Raw genomic sequence first — 22,965 nt, 5'->3', positions numbered from 1 at the left:
AATTAACTTGAGATTCTGCTCTTTCTGATTGGCGGTAATCTTAGACTGAGATGTATGCTTGACTAGATGTATTTTAGAGCCAAAAAATTCATATTTGTTATACTGGCGCCTCCCCTATTTCGTTGGAGCAGTTCCTCAGAGCTACGGCCCAGGCTATAGTCCTCAGTAAGACCCTGAATAAACCTTAAACTCACAACTCTTATGTCGTGCGTTTTTCCTTAAGTCAACAAAAGTAACCAGAGGTCAAATACTGACCGCCTCGAGGAAGGAAAAACAATGAACTGGGAGCGGACAACAGCAGCAAAAGCAATGAGATACTCAGGAATAAATTCAATAAAAAATATATTAAGGCCTTTATAGAAAACTAAAAAACTATAATAAGGGACATTAAAAAAAACCTCTAGTAATAAATAAAGATATCATAACATCACATCTGCGAAGGGGAAGATGCAAAATTGTTAAGACATCCATTTTCACCATATTAATATATATATCCAATATAATACAAAAGAGACTCTTGGGGGTTTTTGGTTGGAACTTAAATAACAATCCTAAAATTTGTATGGAATATTAAGGTTTAAATTTTTAGAAACATAATGTTGGGAAAAAGAAGTTGGACCCAAAAGATTGCATACATTATGATTCCACATTGTAAATGGATCAGTCACGTGGGAAAACCATAAAGCAAAGCATGGAGGTGATGACCATCTGTGCCAAGAGAGCAGTCACGGAAGGGAGGGGCACCGAGGGCTCCAGGGGCCAGCGGTGCTCTGACCTGCCTAGGGTTTTACGGGTGTGTCCACTTCATAGTGATTTGTTTGGCTTCATGACGTTTATAGTTTATGCACATTTTGGTGTGTGTTATGTATCACAATAAAAAGATTTAAAAATAAAGAATAAATGATCCAGAAGAGTCAAGATAATTTTGGGGAAACATAATAAGGCCTATCAGATTTCAAAGTATGCTATAAAGTCTGAGTAATTAAAACAGTGTGGTCTTTATGTAGAGCTACTCAAATCGATGTAAGGAGCAAGAGCAGAGAAAAAGACTCGAGTACACGGCACCTTGTTCACAGCAGAAATGGGTGCGTTAAACGGGAAAAAAATACACGGGCCACACATAAGGATAAAGACAAAACAGCTCTCCCTTCCTGACACCACACATAAATTCCCAATGGATTAAGGACACAAATATAATTTACAAAACTGTAAATCTTTCTGCACAAAATACAGAAGGAACATCTTTTTGGCACTGGGATGAGGACGGATTTTTAAATAAGAAACATAAAGCCCACACTATAAAAGAAAACACACATTCATCTACTTTACAATTTAAAAGCTACAGTGGGGGACTTCCCTGGTGGCGCAGAGGTGAAGAATCCGCCTGCCAATGCAGGGGACACGGGTTCGAGCCCTGGTCCGGGAAGATCCCACATGCTGTGGAGCAACTCAGCCCATGCGCCACAACTACTGAGCCTGCGCTCTAGAGCCCACAAGCCACAACTACTGAGCCCACGTGCCACAACTACTGAAGCCCACGCATCTAGAGCCCGTGCTCCTCAACCAGAGAAGCTACTGCATGCCCGCGCACCACAACGAAGAGTAGCCCCCGCTCGACGCAACTAGAGAAAGCCCGTGCACAGCAACAAAGACCCAATGCAGCCAAAAACAAACAAATAAATAAAATAAAAGCTACAGTGGGCCAAAAGTTACCATAAATGAAGGGAAACACAATAAGAGCCTGGGAGAAGGTCCTTAGGATTCTTGTCCTCAACAAAGGTAGCGTCAGAACATAAAGAAACTATCCATTTGTAAGAAAAAGACAGTCAACCCAATTTATAAAGCAGATGAAAAGGCAATTTCAGAAAAGGAAATTCCAATGTCCAAACAAACACATGAAAGGATGTTTATCCTCACTTGCCTTTAGAGAATTGCAAATCTTAACTGAACAATGTTAAATATAATAAAAATTAGCAAAAATTGAAAAATCTGGTTTCAAGTTTTCATGAGGTTGAGGGGGAATTGAGAATTCTCCCATAGTCCTGAGGGAAGGCAAAGTGGGCTGACCACTGGGGAGAGCAATTTGACAATACCCAGCAGAGCTGCCAAAGGTATATTTCAGGAAATTCTCAATTGCAGAGCTCTGTGTAACAGCTAGGGAACAGTGTCCCAGGAGAGGAATGGTTAAAGAGTGGTTTATTCATCCCACAAAATACTAGACAGCAGTTAAATAAACTCAGTGTACATGTATTAATATGTTTCTAAAAAGGTATTACATATTGTATTCATCTTTTTGCAAAACTTCAAAACACAAAATGCTAGTATTTACTGTTTATGGACACATACTCAGGTAGTAAGTACAGAACCATGGAGTGTGGTTTCTTCTGCAGCAGGATGATAAGGGGAGAAGGAAGGGGAGGCGTCGGGGCAGCACTCTCTGTAACAAATATATATATATGTAATAAAGAAAGAGACAGGAAGTAAATGTGGCAAAAATATATAATGAATTGGAGGCGAGGAAGTAAGGATTCCTTTTCTGAAGATCTGGATAAAAAGGAAGATAGAAAATGGAGCTATATAACAGCAAAATCACACTGATTTAGCTGAAGATAGCAAAATTTTGTTATAAATATAACAAACTATGAAAAAAAATTGCTCAAATCAGAACTGTGAGATTTGAATTAAGTGAAAAATTAAACACTTGTATTTTTTAGTCTCAAAGCGATTGCGAATTTGTCCACTTGTCCACAGTTGTTTTAACTTCATGTTTTTGGAAAATGTTGGTGTATTTGGAAGCTGTCATTAGGCACACATACACTGACCCTTTTATCATAATAAAGAATCCCTCTTTGTTCTGAGTAACACTCACATAGAAATCTATTTTGTCTTATATTAATATGGCTATTTCAGGTTTCTATTTCCATGATTAATCTTTCTTCATTCTATTTCAACCCTTTTTTGCGTCTGTGTTTAAAGTGTGTCTTGTAGACACCATATAGCACTTTCTTACTTTTAAATCCAGTCTGACAATCTCTGCCTTTTGATTAATGTATTTACCTATTCACACTTAATATACTTACCTTGACATAGTTGAATTTTGCTGTTTGGTTCTATCTCATTTGCTTTTTGTTCCTCCTTTCTTACTTCCTTTTGTGTTAAGCAAATATTTTTTAGTATTTCATTTTAATTTGTTTAATGGAATTTTGTTAGCAATATCTTGTATTTTTTCTTGTGTTTGCTCTAGGGATTACAATACACACATAAGGTGCTTAGAGTTAATACTGAATTACTTCGATTAAAATATAGGAAACTTCAAGAGTATAATTCCATTTAACATCACCCCCATTCACTGTGCTACTTTTCCATCTTAATTGTATTATACCTATATACGTTATTATTTATGCTTTATGAAATCATATACCCTTTAAAGAAATACAGAAAAAAATAACAGCAATGTATAATTGTTGCCTGTACTTAAGGAGCTCACAATTTAGTAAGGGGGCGGGTTCTTAATGGGGGCGGGTTGGTTGGTCATAGATTCCTTCAGGGAATTGATGAAGGCCGAAGATTTTCATTCTCTTGCCCGTATCTATCCCCTCACCATCACATATACAGTTATGAAATTATGTGTTCAATATTAGTAGGAACATCCTATGAAGAATTAGGACATCCTACCCAGTAATAAACAAATGCACTACTGCAAATTCTGGCAGGGATAAAGTAGGGCTTTTGTGCTCACTGGCTTAAAGTTCTATTCTAAGGGTTACTTATTTGAATGCATGCTCTGGAAGGGGAAGAATTTTGGTTGGTTTTGATCACTGTTTGGCCTCTGCACCTAGAAGAGCACCTGCTGGGAGAATCGTGAATGAATGAATAGTTCAAAAAACCCCCAAAATGTCATCTTAGATTCTTTTAAAGAAAATTGGAAAGGTGCCAGTAGACACACTTTTTTGGTCCTAAGTTCATATTTCCCATGTGACAAAAAGGTAGAATTCACCTGTCCATGCCTCTGATACATCAGCATGACCTCAAGCTGTCAAACAAATAAAGTGCTACTGTAAAATGTTTCAGGTGGTGAAATTAAAATTCGTATTTTAAGGCAAGAGAAGAAAAATTTAAACACAAAATTTTCTCTGCCCATTTTTTCCTCCTCCACCTCCTTTAGTGTGCACATGTGCATCTGCATTATGTGTTAGCCAGACCTCCTCTACGGCAGAAATACCTGCTCAACCACAAAGATCAGTCTTTCTCCTTCCGGCGCCACTATGTAACTCCTCAGATAATAACACTCCTTACTCAACCCTGCAAATGGTCACAATGACCCATCACTTGCCTTGTACACGCAGACACCTTAGGTGAACTTCACGTACAATGCCAATATATCATTTTCCTTAAAGACAGAGATTGGTGCAGAAGAGACTGGTCAGACGACCTGGGGAGATACTGGGCTGCACCTTAGCTCTCAGCTTAGATACTGACTTACGACCTTATTAATTTTACTGGCTACATTACTTGTATTCTGCCTATTTTACAAGATTATTGTTTTTTTGCATTATCAAATGTGTGGTAAAATACATGATGATTAGGTGACTTGAAACAACTGACCAAATAGACAGTCCTACAAGATCAATGATTATAACAGTGTGACTCTATATACGGGAAGAAGCAACAAGAGGGAACCAGTTCCCAGACCATAATAGACTAGTAAGGCAGGAGGTCCAGAGGCTTTCGGCTACTGTTAACAGGGCCTAGTCCAGTAATAGCACTGAGCAGCCTATCAGTGAAATCCTCCTCTGACCTGGGAATGAGCATTCCTAAGCACAGTGGGAAAAACTGGTCACGAAATGCCTCCCAAACCGTAGTCAATACTAAGACCGAAAGGGAAGGGACTGTAGATTAAACAAAGTTGCCCACCACCCAGTTCTCCAAGAATCAAGTCATTAGCCACTGCAGTCGCTGACCTACAGCAGCACACTCTGAAAGGATTTCAAGGCGAAGTTCAGGATGAAGCACTTTGTGCTCTGGGAAAACTGACAGAACTGGCTCTTAAGACAGTTAGATATTTCAGGAGAAAATGTTATAAACTTAGTTTCTTGCGTCTCTGCATACTTAGAAAAGCACTAAAACCATTCACTAAGGTATCTGTTCCTTGCAAACAGCAGTAACTTTCTACCAAGATGTGTGCTTGACTGCATGTACTCCTTCGTCAAAATCACATGTGTATCGGCCTCCCCCTCCTCTCTGCGGAACAGTTCTCAGAGCTCTCTGAAAGACTGTCTCCTGGCCTATAATCCTTGGGTTGCCTCAGATAACATTTTCCTTTCTTTCTTAGACTGACTATTGATTAATTTTTTGGTCAACACAGGTATTCACACAAAGGATTAAAATATAAAGGGCTTTAAGAATTGTTTCCTATAAATATTTGATAATCACATCACCCTATTCTATGAGAAGATGGGGGATAAGATAAGCACATTAAACTTTACCTCTCACATTAAAGTTAATGCACATTACAGTTATACCTCATTACTACCAAAAGCCTTGAGAGAGTATCACTTATTTATTATACTACCTTACATTTACACATTACTTTTAACTTTAATTTTCATTAACTCATAAACCCTTCTTATACCGGGACTTCTGAATGAGAGTCTTCTTGAAATCCACAGAGTCTGTGAAAAAAGAGGCTTTAAAAACAGACCACCCGCTGGGATTTGCAATGTCAAGAGGCCAGGGGAAATTCTAAGGGAGAGGTCTGGCAGGCCCTCAGAGCCCAGAAGCCCAAGGTCAAGCTGAGAGGCCCACTGACAAGGGATGCAGCAGTGGCAGTGATCTCGGGCGGGCCGGGATGCTCAGATACAGTGGAAATGAGCAAGCGGGCTGTGTCCGCGAAGGGCAGGGAGAGCCGCAGCCAGAGCATTCAAGCAGCGGGAGTTAGTTGGGAATCCCGGCCAGGTAAAGGGCCCCAGAGGTCAAGCAAGCAGAGAGCATTCCGGACCTCTTGCAGTTGAAAGTCCAGGCCAAAGGGGATAAAGAACTTAATTTGCCGGGTGGAACCATGTGAAACTCCCCTGATTACAGAGAGCAAACCTCAACTGTCCTCTGGTCTTGTTTAGTGTTAGCATGAAACCACAGCCAGCAAAGGTGAGAAACCATGACCTGGCACCAGCACTCGGGTTTCTGTTGCTCTCCTTCTCCAGTCCGCTGTGGCTGAACAAAAGCCCACATGGCAAACGACACTGCCAGGGTCCTGGTGAGCCGCAGTCCCAACGTTCAAGCAACCTGTCATCTGATGGGACAGCGGGACAAACGCAAGGAGCCGCGTTCCCGGGGGACAGCACTGCCACCACAAGATAGAGGAGCCGACGGAGCAAAAGTGCCCTTGTATCTGGACCCCTCCAGGCACACTTCATATTCACTCAGGTCCTGAGGAACCCAGGCCCACTGAGGCCTCACGCATTCATTCAACACGTATTTACTGAACTTCTATAAGGTGCCAGGCTGTGTTCTAAACACTGGGACACAGCAGGAGGCAAAACAAAGAAAACCCTTGCTCTAACGAACCTTAACATTTTCCTGTTCCTTTTCCTTCACTGAAAAACGCTAAAGAAAAAAGGAAGGAACTTTGGAAATTACTCATTTTATTACGCAAAGAATATGTACACAAGTTAGAAATGCACAAAGTTAGTTGTGCCATTTGTGATTAGTTATGAAATGACTGTTGTTTTCATGACAGAATCATGTGGCTTTAAGCACTTATTGAAAGAGTCTTGCTATCTTGTTCTTCGTCAAGTACAAAAGTGATTCAGATGAATTTCCCATAGCCCTCTTTTCTTTTTCAATATTATTTTAAAGTATCTATTTAAACACTGGGTATCCTTCTGATTCTTGAAAAGTTGAATTAGAATAGGAACAGAATTAATTAAACTAATAATACATTATTTGTTTCTAACAAATTGTCTTAGAAAGCTGCTCTAAGCTTTTCCTTTCAGAAAATCATGCGTCAAGAGGATTAGGTTAACTGCATAAAGCAGAAAACTGCAAATAACAGTGACTTAAATACAACAGAAATTTATTTCTCCCTCATGTTAGAAAAGCTCCAACCATCTTAACTGCATTCCAGGCATGGGGAGAAGAAAATGAGGAAGAACAAAAGGACAAAAGGCTACACTTTAAGGAGCCTTCCTAGGAGTCCCACCAAGATGTGTGCTTATAGCTCAGTAGCTAGGATGCCAGGATTTAGTTTGATAGCCATACCTAGATGCAAAGGAGACTGGAAAATGTGATCTTTTAGTTGCAGGCCCTGCTGCCTCAAATAAGATGAAGGTTCTGTTACGAAGGAAAAAAATACATTGGGAGACAGCTAGAGTCTCCAGCACATGGGAAAAAGCCTTAATCAAATGCTAAAATGTAAATACCTTTGACTTTCCCTTTCAACAAGGAGATCACCCCCCTTTAAACTTATATTCACTTTCACAAACTGATTCAACAAACTAAAATTGAGGGGAAAACAGGCTTATGTTAAAATTTGCTTCTTACATCGGACTAAAAATAATAAGTTAAAAATGAATGTAAAGATCAAGAACAACTTACGCATTTACAAATAGAGACTCAACAGGGAAAAACGAAATCCCTTTTTAAGACCAGGGGCAAGGCAAGGATGTCTATTCACCACTCTCATTTAACATTATACTAGAGGTCTTAGCTAGTGCAATAGGCAAGAAAAATAAAAGGCACAGATTAGAAACGAAGAAGTAAAACATATAAACCAAACATATTTCCTGATGACTTGATCATATATGCAGGAAACCATAAGGAATCCACAGAAAAGCTACCAGAAACAACAAATTCAGCAAAACTACAGGATACAATAGCAATATACAGAAATCAACTGCGTTTCTATATACAAGCAACAAACATTTGGAACAAAATAACTCCATTTAAAATAGCATCAAAACCCCACAAAAACTTAGGAATACATTTAATGAAAGATGTGTAGGGCCTGTACATCGAAAATTTAAAAATTAAAAAGGGGAATTAAAGAATTACTAGAAAAATGTAGACACATATTATGTTTATGAATTGGAAGACCCAATATTGTTAAAATAGTTGTACTAGTTATCTATTACTGAATAACAAATTACCCAAAACTCAGTGGCTTAAAACAATAAGCGTTTATTATATGTACAGTTTATGTGGGTCAGAAATCTAGGGACTGCTTAGTTGGGTGGCTGTAGCTCAAGCTCTCTCCTGAGCCTGCAGTCGAGATGTCAGCCTACGTGCCTTCACCTGGGACTCCTGACTGAGGCTGAAGGACCAGCTTCTAATGTGGCTGAGAAACACAGCTGGCAAGTCAGTGCTGCTTGCTGGCAGGATGCCACCATTCTTTGCCATGCAGACCTCTCCACAGGGCTGCTTCAGTACCCTTGTGACACGGCAGCTGGCCTCCCCAGAAGGAGTGACACGAGAGGGAGCAGGATAGAAGTAACGTGTCTCATATCATCAGCCCTTTGGAGTCACACTCCATCCTGCCATATTCTAGTCATTATAAGTGAATCGCTAAGTATAGCCCACACTCGAGAAGAGGGGAATTAAGCTCCATCTCTTGACGTATAAAATAATTTGCGGCCATATTTTAAAATATCAAAATGGCAATCCTTCCTAAGTGATCTATAGTTTCAGTGCAATCTCAAGCAAAATATTAACTGTATTTTTTCTTTTTTGAAGGAAATTATAAGCTGATTTTAAAAGACATATGGAAAGTCAATGTTCCTAAAATAGCTTAACCAGTTTTGAAAAAGATGAACAAAGTTGGAATACTTATGTTACCTGATTTCAAGACTTACCATATGCAAAAGTACTCAAACAGTATGGTACCGGCATGAGAACAAACATATAAATCACTGAGATAGAAAAGAAAGCCAAGACTCAGACCTACTAGAGAATGGACTTGAGGACATGGGGAGGGGCAAGGGTAAGCTGTGACAAAGTGAGAGAGTGGCATGGACATAGATACACTACCAAACGTAAAACAGATAGCTAGTGGGAAGCAGCCGCATAGCACAGGGAGATCAGCTCAGGGAGATCAGCTCGGTGGTTTGTGACCACCTAGAGGGGTGGGATGGGGAGGGTGGGAGGGAGGGAGACGCAAGAGGGAAGAGATATGGGAACATATGTATATGTATAACTGATTCACTTTGTTGTAAAGCAGAAACTAACACACCACTGTAACGCAATTATACTCCAATAAAGATGTTTAAAAAAAAAAAAAAAAACAGACCCACACTGGTCAATGGACTTTCAACAAAGGTGCTAGGGTAATACTCAAAGGAGAAAAAAGTCTTTTCAACATTGATGGAACAATGCTAGATATCTGTATGGAAAAAAATACATCTCAACCCTTAACTTCACAAATGTTATACTCAAAGTGGATCTTAGACCTAAATGTAACAGCAAAAACTATTAAATTCTAGATGAAAACATAGGACAAAATGTTTGTGACATCAGATTAACAAATATTTCTTAAGATATCAAAGCACAAACTATTTTAAAAATTGAAACACTGAATTAATCAAGTTAAAACTTTTGCTTATTGAGTCATAGTTAAGGAAACAAAGAGGCAAACCACAGACTGGTATAAAATTTTTACAAAATATATCCAACGAAGGGCTTATATCCAGAATATAAAAAGAACTCTTTTGATTTAATTATAATACAAAGGTAACCCAACGAAAAAGTGAGTGAAAGATTTGAACAGACACACACAAAGGAAGATATACAAATGGCTAGTAGTCACAGGAAAAGATGACCAAATCACTAGTCATTACAGAAACACAAATTAAAACCACAAGATATAATTACACGCCACCTAGAATGACTGAACTTAAAATGACTGACAATGCGAAGTTCTGGCAAGGAGGTGGAGGAACTGGAATGCTCACATACTGACGGCGGAAATGCAAAATGGCACAGTCACTCTGTAAAATAATATGATACCATATATTTTTCATATGATATAAATTCTAGCAATTCTACTCCTAGGCATTTACCCAAGAGAAGTAAAAACATATGTCCACACATAAATGTGTACATAGCTCTTCACAGCAGCATGAAAAAAATGTTTAGGGTGACAGGACTGTTTTCTATCCTGATTGTGGTGGTTACAAACTGTATACAATGACCAAAATTCACCCAACTGTACACCTCAAATTGGTAAATTTTATTGCATGTAACACTTTAATGAACAAAAAAGAAAAAAATTTTTCATAAAAAAGTAAATGTGAAGATCTAGAAAGATTAAGACATTTCTGGATACATAATTCTCCGCTTAAACTTTATAAAAGAGGTGGGGGCTCCCCTGGTGGCACAGTGGTTGAGAGTCCGCCTGCCGACGCAGGGGACACGGGTTCGTGCCCCGGTCCGGGAAGATCCCACGTGCCGCGGAGCGGCTGGGCCCGTGAGCCGTGGCCGCTGAGCCTGCGTGTCCGGAGCCTGTGCTCCGCAACGGGAGAGGCCACAACAGTGTGAGGCCCGCATACCGCAAAAAAAAAAAAAAAAAAAAAAAAAAAAGAGTTGGGATTTTCGGAGACTAAAACCAATCTTTAGCAATAAAAAACTTCTGATACCTTAAAAATATTCCAAGCTAACATAAACTAACATAAGACTTTCTGATAATATGCTGTTGTTTATAATGAATATATTCAAAATCTCATGCATTGATTTTTACCATAGTTCTTTACCAGAGGTTAAAATCAAGATATAGGAAAAATATCAACACAATCAGCTGCAAAGAAGAAGGAACACTGGGCATTTCTATTAAAAAAAATCAGTTTAAAGAGATAATCAAAACTGATTCAAGACTTTCCATCTCCTGATAGGAAAACAATGTAAAGACCCTGTGAGAAAATGCTCTGCGGGGCAACTGCCATGTAATCTACCAGTAATCATCTAAAATGAAAATGTATGCGTGTTCTTCTTGCTAACCTCTTCCTTATCTCCATTTCTTTTTCCTTTGACCAGCAGCAGTACTGACCCAGCTTAATATGTTTTATACTATCCTTTACGCTTTCTCAGAGCCATCCTTTACTTCGTCTTCTTGTACATGACAATGCCAGAAACACACAACAAAGAGTTTGCTGAAGGTGAGGTTTGAGCTGCATTTTTTTTTTTTTTTTTTTTGTGGTACCTGGGGCCTTGCTGCTGTGGCCTCTCCCGTTGCGGAGCACAGGCTCTGGACGCACAGGCTCAGCGGCTGTGGCTCACGGGCCCAGCTGCTCCGCGGCATGTGGGATCCTCCCGGACCGGGGCACGAACCCACGTCCCCTGCATCCGCAGGCAGACTCTCAACCACTGCGCCACCAGGGAAGCCCTGAGCTGCATTTTTAATCCATCATATGGAGGACCAGTTAAATATCTTTGATGATATAAGAAAAGTACAGTATAGTACAGCTATAGATAGAATTCTTCATAATAGGGAGAAAGCAGAGGCTGCCAACGGGATAAAGTTTTCTTGGATATTGGTCGGCCCACAGAATTTTTAACGAAGGCTGCAGGAAGTTGCTGTGGATATGTGTCTTTCAGCACCTCTGGGTACTTTTTAAACTTCTTCATGACCAAGATCTCCCTCCAGAATTGTGCCTCTGTTGACGATGATCAGGGCCTCATCTTCGTGGTGTAGTCAAGGGAAGATCTAAGGACAGGTTTGTACCTAAGTGTCTTGTGGTTGAAACAGACATGGATGAGAGCCTTGAAGTGTGCAGTGGAAGGCACTGAACCCACTGGACTGCCAGATCACCTGGCCTTTGGTCCTGGCTCTATCAACCATCAGCTGTGCAACCTGAACTTCAGCCTCCTCATCTTGCAAATGGTAAGCCCAGGCTCTCCACCACCGTAGAAAGCGTGTCAAGAACCTAGTAAGGCAGTACACGTTGACAGCATCCTAACAATCACAAAGAGTTACAGTGTTTTATTTCACAGAAATAATTATTTTGATAATACTGAATTTTGAAACTCAATAATTAGTTATAGAATAAAGATAAAATGCCAGACATTTTGCTAGGCACTGGGGATTATAAAGTAAAGAATAATGTATAGTTTCTAAAATGAAAGGGCAGACTCAGAAAAGGCTTCAGAGTGAGAACTTAAATGAATAAGTTTTTTCTAGGAAAAGAAGGCATCTAATGGTGAAGGAATGGATATAGTTGGAAGAAACTGCATAGTTACGCAAAGCCACCTCTTAAGAGCACCCACACATGGGCTTCCCTGGTGGCGCAGTGGTTGAGAGTCCGCCTGCCGATGCAGGGGACACGGGTTCGAGCCCTGGTCTGGGAAGATCCCACGTGCCGCGGAGCAACTGGGCCCGTGAGCCACAACTACTGAGCCTGCGCGTCTGCAACCTGTGCTCCGCAACAAGAGAGGCCGTGATAGTGAGAGGCCCGCGCACCGCGATGAAGAGTGGCCCCCGCTTGCCACAACTAGAGAAAGCCCTTGCACAGAAACAAAGACCCAACACAGCCATAAATAAATAATAAATAAATAAATTTAAATTGCCACCTCCCTCAAAAAAAAAAAGAAAAAAAGAGCACAGACACCAAAGCTCCAGTACCTGCATTTGAATGTTGTCTCCCCTACTTATCAGTTATTCTTGGCAAATAACTTAAGTTCTCTGTGCCTCAGTTTCTTCATCTATAAAACGGGAACAACAGTTCCTACATCATCAGGTTTTCAGGAGGACTAATTAAATAATATTTGTAAACTGCTTAGAAAAGAGCTGTGTTAGTCTGCTTTCTCTAGGTTATACTGTGGTAACAAATTATCCCAAATTTCAGTAGCTTATAACAAAGGTTTATTCCTCACTCATCTTACATGCTGGCCACAGCCCTGATCCATGTGTCTTCCTCATTCTGGGGTCTGGGCCGAAGGAGCAGCTTCTATCTGTCACATGCTTTTCTCATGACAAAAGGAACAGAGCAATGGCAGAACCACACAATGGTTCTAAAAACTTCTGCTTGTGAAGCATTCATCACTTCTGCTCACGGTCCAGTGGCACATGTAAGTCACAGAGTAGAGTCTGATGTTAACAGGGCATGTAGAGGCAGGCCCTGCAGGGAGGGGCCCGTAGAGATGGGCAGCAAATATTCTCAACAAACAAAACAGTTGAACAAACAATATAATCTTCCACAAGTGCCTGGTACATAGTAAGTGCCATGTGTTTGTTAAAGAGAAATAAGTGATGGCACAGAATCCTGAGACAGCGTGAAATGTCAGGAGGAGCAAGCTGCTCAGTGTCCCTGGCGCCCAGGGTCCACAGGGCCGAGAGAGGGACCTGAGGACGCCCAGTTTTGAAAGCCTCTGCAAGGTTTTTGCCTAAAAAAAGGTAAGTTAGTAAAAGGTAAGTTACAGTAATGAAGATTTTATAGCTATATTTTATGAGGCACTCCTCTGACAGTTTTATCAAGACATTGGCATGATTTCATCTGTTCTGTACTGAACATTTAAAAGTCTACTAGTCACTCCCTGTGTAACACTTGTCTAATAAGACATTCCGTCAGCCCTGGACTGAGTTGTAATTGTCATGACAAGGCAGAGGACAGAAGGTTTCGGGACAGGGGAAGAGGGCACAGAGAGGAAGGGAGGGAAAATGGGGGGAGAGAGAAGGTATGAATGAATCAATGAACGAGAGAGAGAGAGCTGTACAATGGACTGATAAGCACTCAATTTGGTGTTGGGATTGTAAATACTGTTCTATAAGAAGTTTCGTGAAAGCACCTTCTAAACATGGCTTTTCTTAAGGATCCACTGTCATCTTCTACTTCTACACTAGGTTCTTTCGCAAGCCCAACCCACCTCACAGCTCTCACCAGCCTTGACCTCCCTCTGCAGCTTCTGTCCTCATTTTCTTTTTATAAATTTATTTATTTATTTATTTATTTTTGGCTGCGTTGGGTCTTTGTTGCTGTGCGCGGGCTTTCTCTAGTTGCGGTGAGCGGGGGCTACTCTTTGTTGCGGTGCGTGGGCTTCAGTAGTTGTGGTGCGTGGGCTCAGTAGTTGTGGCCCACGGGCTCTAGAGCGCAGGCTCAGTAGTTGTGGTGCATGGGCTTAGTTGCTCCGAGGCATCTGGGATCTTCCTGGAGCAGGGCTTGAACCTGTGTCCCCTGCATTGGCAGGCGGATTCTTAACCACTGCGCCACCAGGGAAGCCCTGTCCTCATTTTCACTGAACTGCGAGAAGATCATCTGAGTCCCTGAAGTTCAACTGAAAATCTTGGGCATCAGATGAGTTACCTGACCTGCTACACTGTACCCTTCTTTTGGTGAATTGGGAAAAGAAATCTAAGGGAAGCAAGAATAAGGAAGAAGAAAAGGAAGCATGAAGAGCAGAGAAAGACATGAAAAGCAGGGCAAGGCTCAGAGGACCAAACTCCCCATCCTCATTCAGCCGAGACGCAGGTCAGGGCTCGAAAACTTACTCCAAAGAAGTTCTGAGTTCCATAGTAGATTATGCTAGTTCCATAAGCTTTCTCCTTAATGATATACCATGCCTTGGAAAGCCCATCAACATAAGGTTCTGTTCGATGCTTCTTCTTTTACAGTTACCATAAGACAATGTTTTATTTTTTGTCTTTAAAACTCTTGTTGGGGGAAGAGAAACAGACAAATCACAGCCCACAAATGAGCCATCCTGACTCCTTCAAGGTTGCTCAACTCTCTCCTTCCCCAGCTTCTTTGACTTACAAACCCTAATAAGACTTCTATAATCTTGCACCATCGTGAAGTTTTTTGTTTGAAAAGCTTTAAAGATCCTCACTGCCTACAGATAAAAATACAAACTCAGACCACATCCAAAGTCCTAACGAATCTGGTGTGAATCTACGTTTCTAATCTTGTTACTGGGTAGGACAGATTTTCTTTCACACTAAAGTTGCTTGATCACAAGATAATCAAAGTCTGACATACTGTACGGAACAGGTAACAAACGCAGGAAATGACTAGATCGTAAATGGACAGGTGGAAGGAGAGAAGCCTGGAGTCTGAGAAGTACAGGACTTTCTGTTCATCTGCTGTGAAACAGCTTGAAAGAGGACCAAATGATGATAAATATGTGAACTATAAAAAGAGAAAAACTGGCAAAAGCAGGCTCCTTCTATTTTAATCATGCTAGACTCAGCTCAGGCCCGAGATGTCGGCTTTTGAGAATTAGGGTCCATCCCAGGGGTAATGACTCATAACTATGATTCATAAGATGGAAGAAAATGAGGAAATGCAAGGATACGGATGGCCCAAAGACTTTCTGCAGAACCACAAAAGAACTTAAACAAAGTTCGATAAGAAAGTAACGTTTTCTTTAAGGAAAAGAAAGTATTAATGTGTAACAAGACTGGAGGAACTGTGGACATATAGAGTGGCCTCAATTTTTGAAGGTCTCTCACCAAAGATGTGAAGAAGAGTCGTTAGACATGAGGTGTGAACATGATGAAAGTAGGTGTATATTAACATTCTGAAGAACTCACTTACACTGAAACATTTCACTTGGCTACTACAGCCAAGCTTTCCAATGACAGTTTTGCTAATTTCATGAAAACAGTCGTATTTTAGATATTAAATGTTGGTGTTGGGACTTCCCTGGTGGTGCAGTGGTTAAGAATCCGCCTGCCAATGCAGGGGACACGGGTTCGAGCCCTGGTCCGGGAAGATCCCACATGCCGCAGAGCAACTAAGCCCGTACACAACTACTGAGCCTGAGCTCTAGAGCCCGCGAGCCACAACTACTGAAGCCCACGCGCCTAGAGCCTGTGCTCTGCAACAAGAGAAGCCACCGCAATGAAGAGCAGACCCCGCTTGCCACAACTAGAGAAAGCCTGTGTGCAGTAAACGAAGACCCAATGCAGCCAAAAAAAAATGTTGGTGTTAAAAGCCAGAATTGTCAAAGGAAGAACAACGCAACATTAAAACATGTATCAATGGGACATGTGAATACAGTTAAGTCCCCTACATACAAACAAGTTCTGTTCCGAGAGCACATTCATAAATCCAATTTGTTTGGGAGTCCAACAAAATTAGCCTAGGTACCCAACTAACACAGTCGGCTATACAGTACTGTACTGTAATAGGTTTATAATACTCTTCACACAAATAATACATGAAAAACAAACACGAAAAATAAAGAAAACATTTTTAGTTTTACAGTACAGCACCTTGAAAAGTACAGTGGTACAGTACAACAGCTGGCATCAGGCGCTGGCATCGAGGGAACAGGCCAGTACCAGCTACATCACCGCTGCTTTTACGCTTGCTTCTTGACATCCTGGGCTTGAAATAAAGATTCTGTACTACTGTACAGATACTGTATAGAGTACAGTACTGTACTCTATACAGTACCGTACAGTAAAGTGCACAAAAGCACAACCACTTGTAGCGGATGCACGCACGTGATAATGTGCGCCAGACACGTCAACTAACTTGACTGGACATGCGAACGCACACTGCCATCTTTGAAAGTTCACAACTTGAAGGTTCGCATGTAGGGGACTTACTGTAATCTTAATCTTTCCGTAAAACCGAATGACGCTTATCCTTTCTGGCAGCAGCTGGAATCCCTGAGGGTTCACAAAACAGAACTGTGGAGAGACAGCTGTCCTAGTCAAATTAACTCATTACTGCTCCTCATAAGCTAAACACACTTCCCCAACCCCCCTCCACCCAGGAAAAATATTTAGTCTTTATTCTTTTCTGTGACATCACTGAAGACAGAAAGTGCACTCCCACCTAGCAAAATACTGCCCTGATGTAATTTATCTCCTCCTCCTCTTTTAGTGAGCGGGATATTTGTAAGCTATGTATTCAGAAACATTTCTAATCATGAAAGAATGGGTGACACAAGGAGAGAGAAAAACCAGCCTAAGCAAATATATCCACCAATAACTAAATAAAATAAACGCAAAGTTGGCAGCTTTTCAGAAGAGCATGAGTAAAGGTTTTGGTTTCTATGACAGCAGATAACACATGACTTAGGTTTATACAAATGTCTTTTTATTTAAAAAAAAAAAAGCTCTTTCTCTTAAAAACACAGATTGAAATAAAATTACTTCCTTACTACATATAGTATGTTAGGAGAACTATTGGTTTCAGAGCTAAAAGGTGATTATTTTATCAACAGGTCTTCTAACATTCCTCCAAAACACTGAAAACCATCTGTGCATTTCTTTCTGGTAATAAAAAGTTTATTTTCTTTTTAGTATTTTATTTAGCATAAAAACAACACCCACACACACAGAAACAAAAAAGGGAAGTTGCCTGATAAATATGGGGAGAAGAGAAGTCAGTTGAGCAAGAGACATCTGGGACAAGCTGTGGCTTTGTGAATCTCAGAACTCGATCCCTCAGTCAGTGGTGTGTAAACCAAATATTCTCAAATAATTTTAATATCCTCCTTTATAATTATCCTTATCTAAAATACACCATAGTATATTAAATATTTCATAACAAAAGTATGATTTTTCTGGAAAAAGTCAGAAACAAAATATTCATTAAATTCAAAACAAGCACTAACATCTATGCTATAGCATGAAGGAAAACTGGTGTAATTATCCCTGATATTAATCGTCTTAAGTAAACATAGTATCATCTACCTATGGTGGAATAATAATAAAGAACAAGGCTGACATGAAGATTTATCAGATTTGTGTAATGGTAGGAGGTCAGTAATATTAGTTGAATTAGTTACTATAAAGTGAAGATTCAATTGGCTCAAAGGTGTTTACTAATAGTGGGATTATTCAAATGCCAGCTACATTCATCTGGGGATTATATTTCAAATACTGAGCAATTCTATTCACTCTTCTGAAACTAGGAAGTTTACTGTTAAAAATTTGTTAAACTTCTGATTCCTTTAAAAAATTAAACCAAGCACCTTACCGCCACCACCTGTTAAGCATCTGTACAAGAAAAGACTGATCACAACACACCTACTTGAGATTTTTAAAAAGACTAGAAAGAGATGAAAAATGCAACCTCCAGTTCTAGAGCACTGAATGTCACAAAGTGAAACTTTCTGAGGTGACAGCAAGAACTTATTTTAAAACCAGGAATCTGAAAACAGAATAAAGAAAGAAAATGGGATGCCTTAAAACAAATGAGTCACATAAGGAGTTATTAAAGAGGAGTTCAGATAATGTGAGCAAATCAATTAACAGTAAACTAACACAATGAAATGTAACACAATAAGGTACTTTTCAAATTTCTGAATGCTTTAGGAAAATATCCAAAAAAGGGCTCAAGATTATCACTGCTAAGAGAAACAGAATGTTATCATGAACAAAAGAGTGAATTCTCATGCTGCTTTCATTATGAAAGCAATGAACTATCTATTGTCTGCAGGCTGGTTAAGTACCTGCCAATCAAGCTGGCAGTTCAAGTGGGGATGAGATTAGACCGGGCAGAGCCCGGCCACTGTGCCCTACAGGATTAGTATGACCCCAGGCTGTCCTTTAAATCACTACAAGTCTTAAGGGTACCAGGTGGCTCAGATGGCTTGAAGACCCCACAATGGAGTTCAGCTCTGCGGTCCTGAAGCAAATCTGGGCATCTGAGAAAAATGTTTAGGGAGGGGGGAAACAAAGTGACCTCAATCCCCAGAATTCTGGCTGGACGTTGTGAGGAGTGAAGGATTAAGTTGTATATAAAAAGAATAAACATAGAAAAGGAATGAAACAAAGAGCATAAAGGAAGGAAAGAAGTGAGCAGGCTTAAAGTAATGACCCAGTGTCTCAAAATACCATTCACCCAGGAAACAAGAATAAGCAGTGATAACTTACTTTAAAATGTCTGCAGTGGAATGCAGTTATTCCCAAATCCTTTCCCTTTGATGTTATACATGTTACTATAAATCCAGTCTGTAATTTTCTTAGTCTTTTCCAAGAAAGAAATTGAAAACTATATTTCACATGTACTAGTTATAAACTTATTTTTAGATAAATTTGAGAGTTCAAATTTAAGCCATGGATGAAAAATAAAGCTCAATTTTATGCTTTAGATTCATTTTCAATACCTCATAGAGTTTATTAAAATAAACTTATATACTTATTAAAAGAAAAGAAAAGAAAAGAAAATACAGCTGGGTGGGGACGTGGGAGATGAAGGCGGTCTGGCACACAGAGGAGACGCCGCCCTATTCCTTCTCTGGCCACACACCCTGATGAATCTTCCATCAGTTCCAATCCACCTGACTTTCCACTTAACCTTATTTTTCCCCTTGTATGACCATGTCTCTTTCCAAAACAAGCAGAATATCTCTCACTAATTCTGGTAAATCCAACTTCTTCATTTTCTTTTTCTGCCATTTTCTCCTACTATGAGTTCAACTACTAAGTAATTTAAAAAGAACACTGACAAACTCAGCTAAAATTTTCATTAAAATTACCTTGAAAACTGAGACAAACTGGCTTCTTGCATCTCAATTATCCTTGCAACTGGCTTTTTCATCACTAAGGAAGTAGCTTTGAGATGCAATCTGACACCTGAAGACAACTAAATATGACCCATAATCTAAATATGACATTTTCCCTAAAGTTTGTTCAGAAAAGAGGGGGAGTTGAGGGAGGGGGGAATCACACTTACAAGTCCACTTATGGCTACAATCCAGATGTAGGAACCAGAGGTGAAAAGCTATAAAAGAAAAAAAAAGGCAACTAAAAATGAAATTCAACTGCCAGTCACAGCATATTTATTTTTACATAACTACAGCCATTACCATTTACGTTAAGTCTTAATTATACATATGTTAATATAAACAAACAGAAAATTAATAAATATCAATTCTGTTATATAAAAGAAAACAACATACTAATTTTTCTTTTCTTTTCTTTCTTTTTTTTTATACCAAGACCTAACTCAGCTTTTCAATAGCCTAAAACAGATTGGTTGAACCCAGCCCACTCCCGTGCAAAGAAAAATAAGTGAAATTCAAGCATATTCTTAATTACAAATGGACATTAATTGGCTTAAACAAAGTAAAACACTATATAGAAAGAAATTATTAGCATTAACAACATACAAAATATGTAGTCACTATCCAATGCCTGGTGTTAAGTAATGACATGTAATATTAGTTTATATAATTCTCTCATTTCAATTTCTTGTTATTGCTACTCTAGTTTTAGATGGAAGACATCTACCAGCATACAGGTCCATGTCCAATGCTGCTCCGCTTAACTGCTGATACTCTCATTCCAGTTTACCCAAGAAAGAGCAAACTAAGTAATGGTATCAAAGTTCATTAATGGCAAAAGCAGTTAGAATTGGGTCTCATGAAAGGTCTCATGAAACCTTTGTTTTCCAAATCATTTACATCCAAGGGTGTGCTCAGGGTTTAAAAAAATAAAAAAGTCACAAGACATCACAAAGTGTTCCTGCAAGAAAGAAAAGATGTGTAGCCTAATAACAGGATATTACTGGGACGATTGGTGAAACTTGAATAAGATAAAAATTTGAATAAGATTGTATCAATGTTAATTTCCCAATTTTGTTAACTGAACAATGGTTATATAAGAGAATGCCCTTGTTTATAGGAAATATATAGGGAATAAAATAAAGTCACATATATAGATTAAAAAAAAAAAGACTTTGTAGCTTAGTGTTTGTTCACATTTAGACCTTTAGATGGGGAGTTTAAGCACCTCCGCTTGTAGAGAAAGAAGCGGGTTCACTGCTGACACAATGAAAGCCTCAAAGTGGTGCCCATTTATCAAGGATACACAGAAAGAAAGATGCACAGAAAGAAGACAAAGGTAGGAGATGACAAAACACAGGTAAGAAAAGAGTCTGACAAGCTGTGCTCTTGTGTCAGCTAATGCGGAAATGAGCACTGGCTACAACTTCAAATTTAACCCCTTGACCTAAAATTTAATCCTTTGATCTAGCACAGATGCTTGTCCAGCGTGAATGACTGATGATAACAAGGATGAGAATTATGTGGAAAAATATCTTTCTGTAGTCTTCTTCTAAAAGTGTAGGGAACAATAAAACAGCTAATACTTTCGCAGCACTTACTGTATGCTTTCTCTCACAGCTGGGCTCCTTGAGGGCAGGTGCCACATCTCATGCTTCATTTTATCCTCCACAGCCCCCAGCACCGGGCATTACATGACTGGCTCTTGGGCCATGTGTACTTAAACGACCCTTCACAAATATTTTTGCTCTACTGATAATGATTAAAGTCATTCATTCACTCATCCGTTCATCCGTCAAAGTCCCTGGTTTTAAGAAGTTGTTGAGTAAGAGACAGAGGCACAGAAACATGTGTGAAGGTCCAGAGGGGAGGGATGGAAAGAGAGAACAGAAGTTTCGGGAACAAAAGGTTCATGCTCATGTCAAGGTGGGGAGGGGTAGGGGCTGACACGGAACAGGCTAGAAGATACCCCCCTGGATGCCATTCATGCTAAGGACTTCAGATTTTATCAAGAAGCCAGGGGCGTCTCCACCTCTACTTTCTGACACCAACTTCTACCTCACCAACAAAACACAACACAACAAAACAAACAACCCACTCACAATCTCAGAAAAGCCAAAGGTGGCAGCCATAGAGACATAAATGATTAATTAATAATAGGAACCAATTGACTTAGTTCTTATTATCTGTTCAGATTACCCTAAAAACTCAATGCTATAATCTCTAATCCTTCAAATGACCCTGTTGTCCCCACTTTATAGATGGGCTCAGAAAAAGTGACAGAGAAAGAAGATAATTACCAGAGCAACTAATTAAACCAAAGTCTACGTGGCTCCAAAGACTTTCCACAATGCTCCACTGAATTCCTACTCCGTAATTAATAAAACAATGTTTTTCACCCTAAAAGACACTCTATAACTAGAGTCAACAATGAGGCCTAGAGGCTTCCGTAACTTGATCCAAGTCTCAAGGTAGTGTGTGCCATGTCAGAAATGGAACTTGGGTCTCCTGCCCCCCACCCAGGGTGCTCTTCGACCGTTGCATTCTGCCTTCTGTTGTAACATCTTAAAAAAAAAAAACAAAACTAAACATGCCACAGCAAATCCTAGTAATAAGAGTAAAATGTGGAAATGGGCTCTTAGGTTATATGAGCATTCGGGAGGATAAGGGAGACTGTAACGTTATATAGGTTGAGAGATGAAGAATAAACACCTTTCATGAGAAACGGCTGTAAAATGGTTAGGAAACACCCACCCCAGATGAGTCACTGCTAACACAGGACAGCAGACTAGAGAAGTTAGAGGAAATGCTGAAGATTAAAAGGGGAGGGAGAAGGGCATTCTACAGTGACACTGGTATCCGGTTCCACGTGCGTGGGGTAAGGAATGTTATGAGCATACGGTGGATCAAAAGGCCAAGCTACACATGGTACCACAGGAAACAGCTGAATAAAAGTTTACATCAAAAAGTGTGAGAGTGAAAGAAAAGTGACAGGTACTACAGGTTGAAAACTGAAAATCATATGTATCTTCTATTACTGCGCCTGGAACCCAGCAGAGAGCAATCAATATTCATTGAATATTGGTGAAGATAATCTTTTTCAATCTAAGTCAAACAGCCAGTCCTCTAATGGCCTTCGTGTCAAACCATCTAGTGGATGGTGACGGTGCAGTCAAGCCCGTGCAGCGCAGGAGTTATGAAGCTGGCAAAGCATATCTGGTTCCTGCTTCAGAGCTTTATTTGTGAGACTCTATTCAATAAATTAATTTTGACAGTGGTTCTCCACTTTCCACCTTTTGATTGTTCTCATTTGTTTCCACTTCATACTACGATTTTTCAAAGATACTTGAACGCAATTGTACAATGAAATTAAAATATTTTCCACCGATACAAATTACAGTGAAAGCTCTTATCAGATTTCTAAAGGCTATGAAAGTATTCTACTATCTTATATACCTTGACGTTCTTGTTCTGTAACACTTCCTTTGAACATTTGATATAGATCAAGAAGCCAAACTTATG

At 39.8% G+C, this 22,965-nt stretch overlaps 1 protein-coding gene across 1 annotated transcript in view; it reads right to left on the bottom strand.

Annotated features, from left to right (window-relative positions):
• UBAC2 (UBA domain containing 2) overlaps positions 1 to 22,965 on the bottom strand; it is a 160,565-nt gene that overhangs the window by 43,223 nt on the left and 94,377 nt on the right. Inside the window, 1 exon segment of the mRNA XM_059041971.2 lies at positions 19,614 to 19,661. Within this exon segment, the coding sequence (XP_058897954.1) occupies positions 19,614 to 19,661 (48 nt within the window).

The sequence above is a fragment of the Kogia breviceps genome, chromosome 16 (genome assembly GCF_026419965.1).
Source record: "Kogia breviceps isolate mKogBre1 chromosome 16, mKogBre1 haplotype 1, whole genome shotgun sequence".
Classification (NCBI taxonomy): domain Eukaryota; kingdom Metazoa; phylum Chordata; class Mammalia; order Artiodactyla; family Physeteridae; genus Kogia; species Kogia breviceps.
This window is presented reverse-complemented; position numbering and strand designations above follow the sequence as displayed.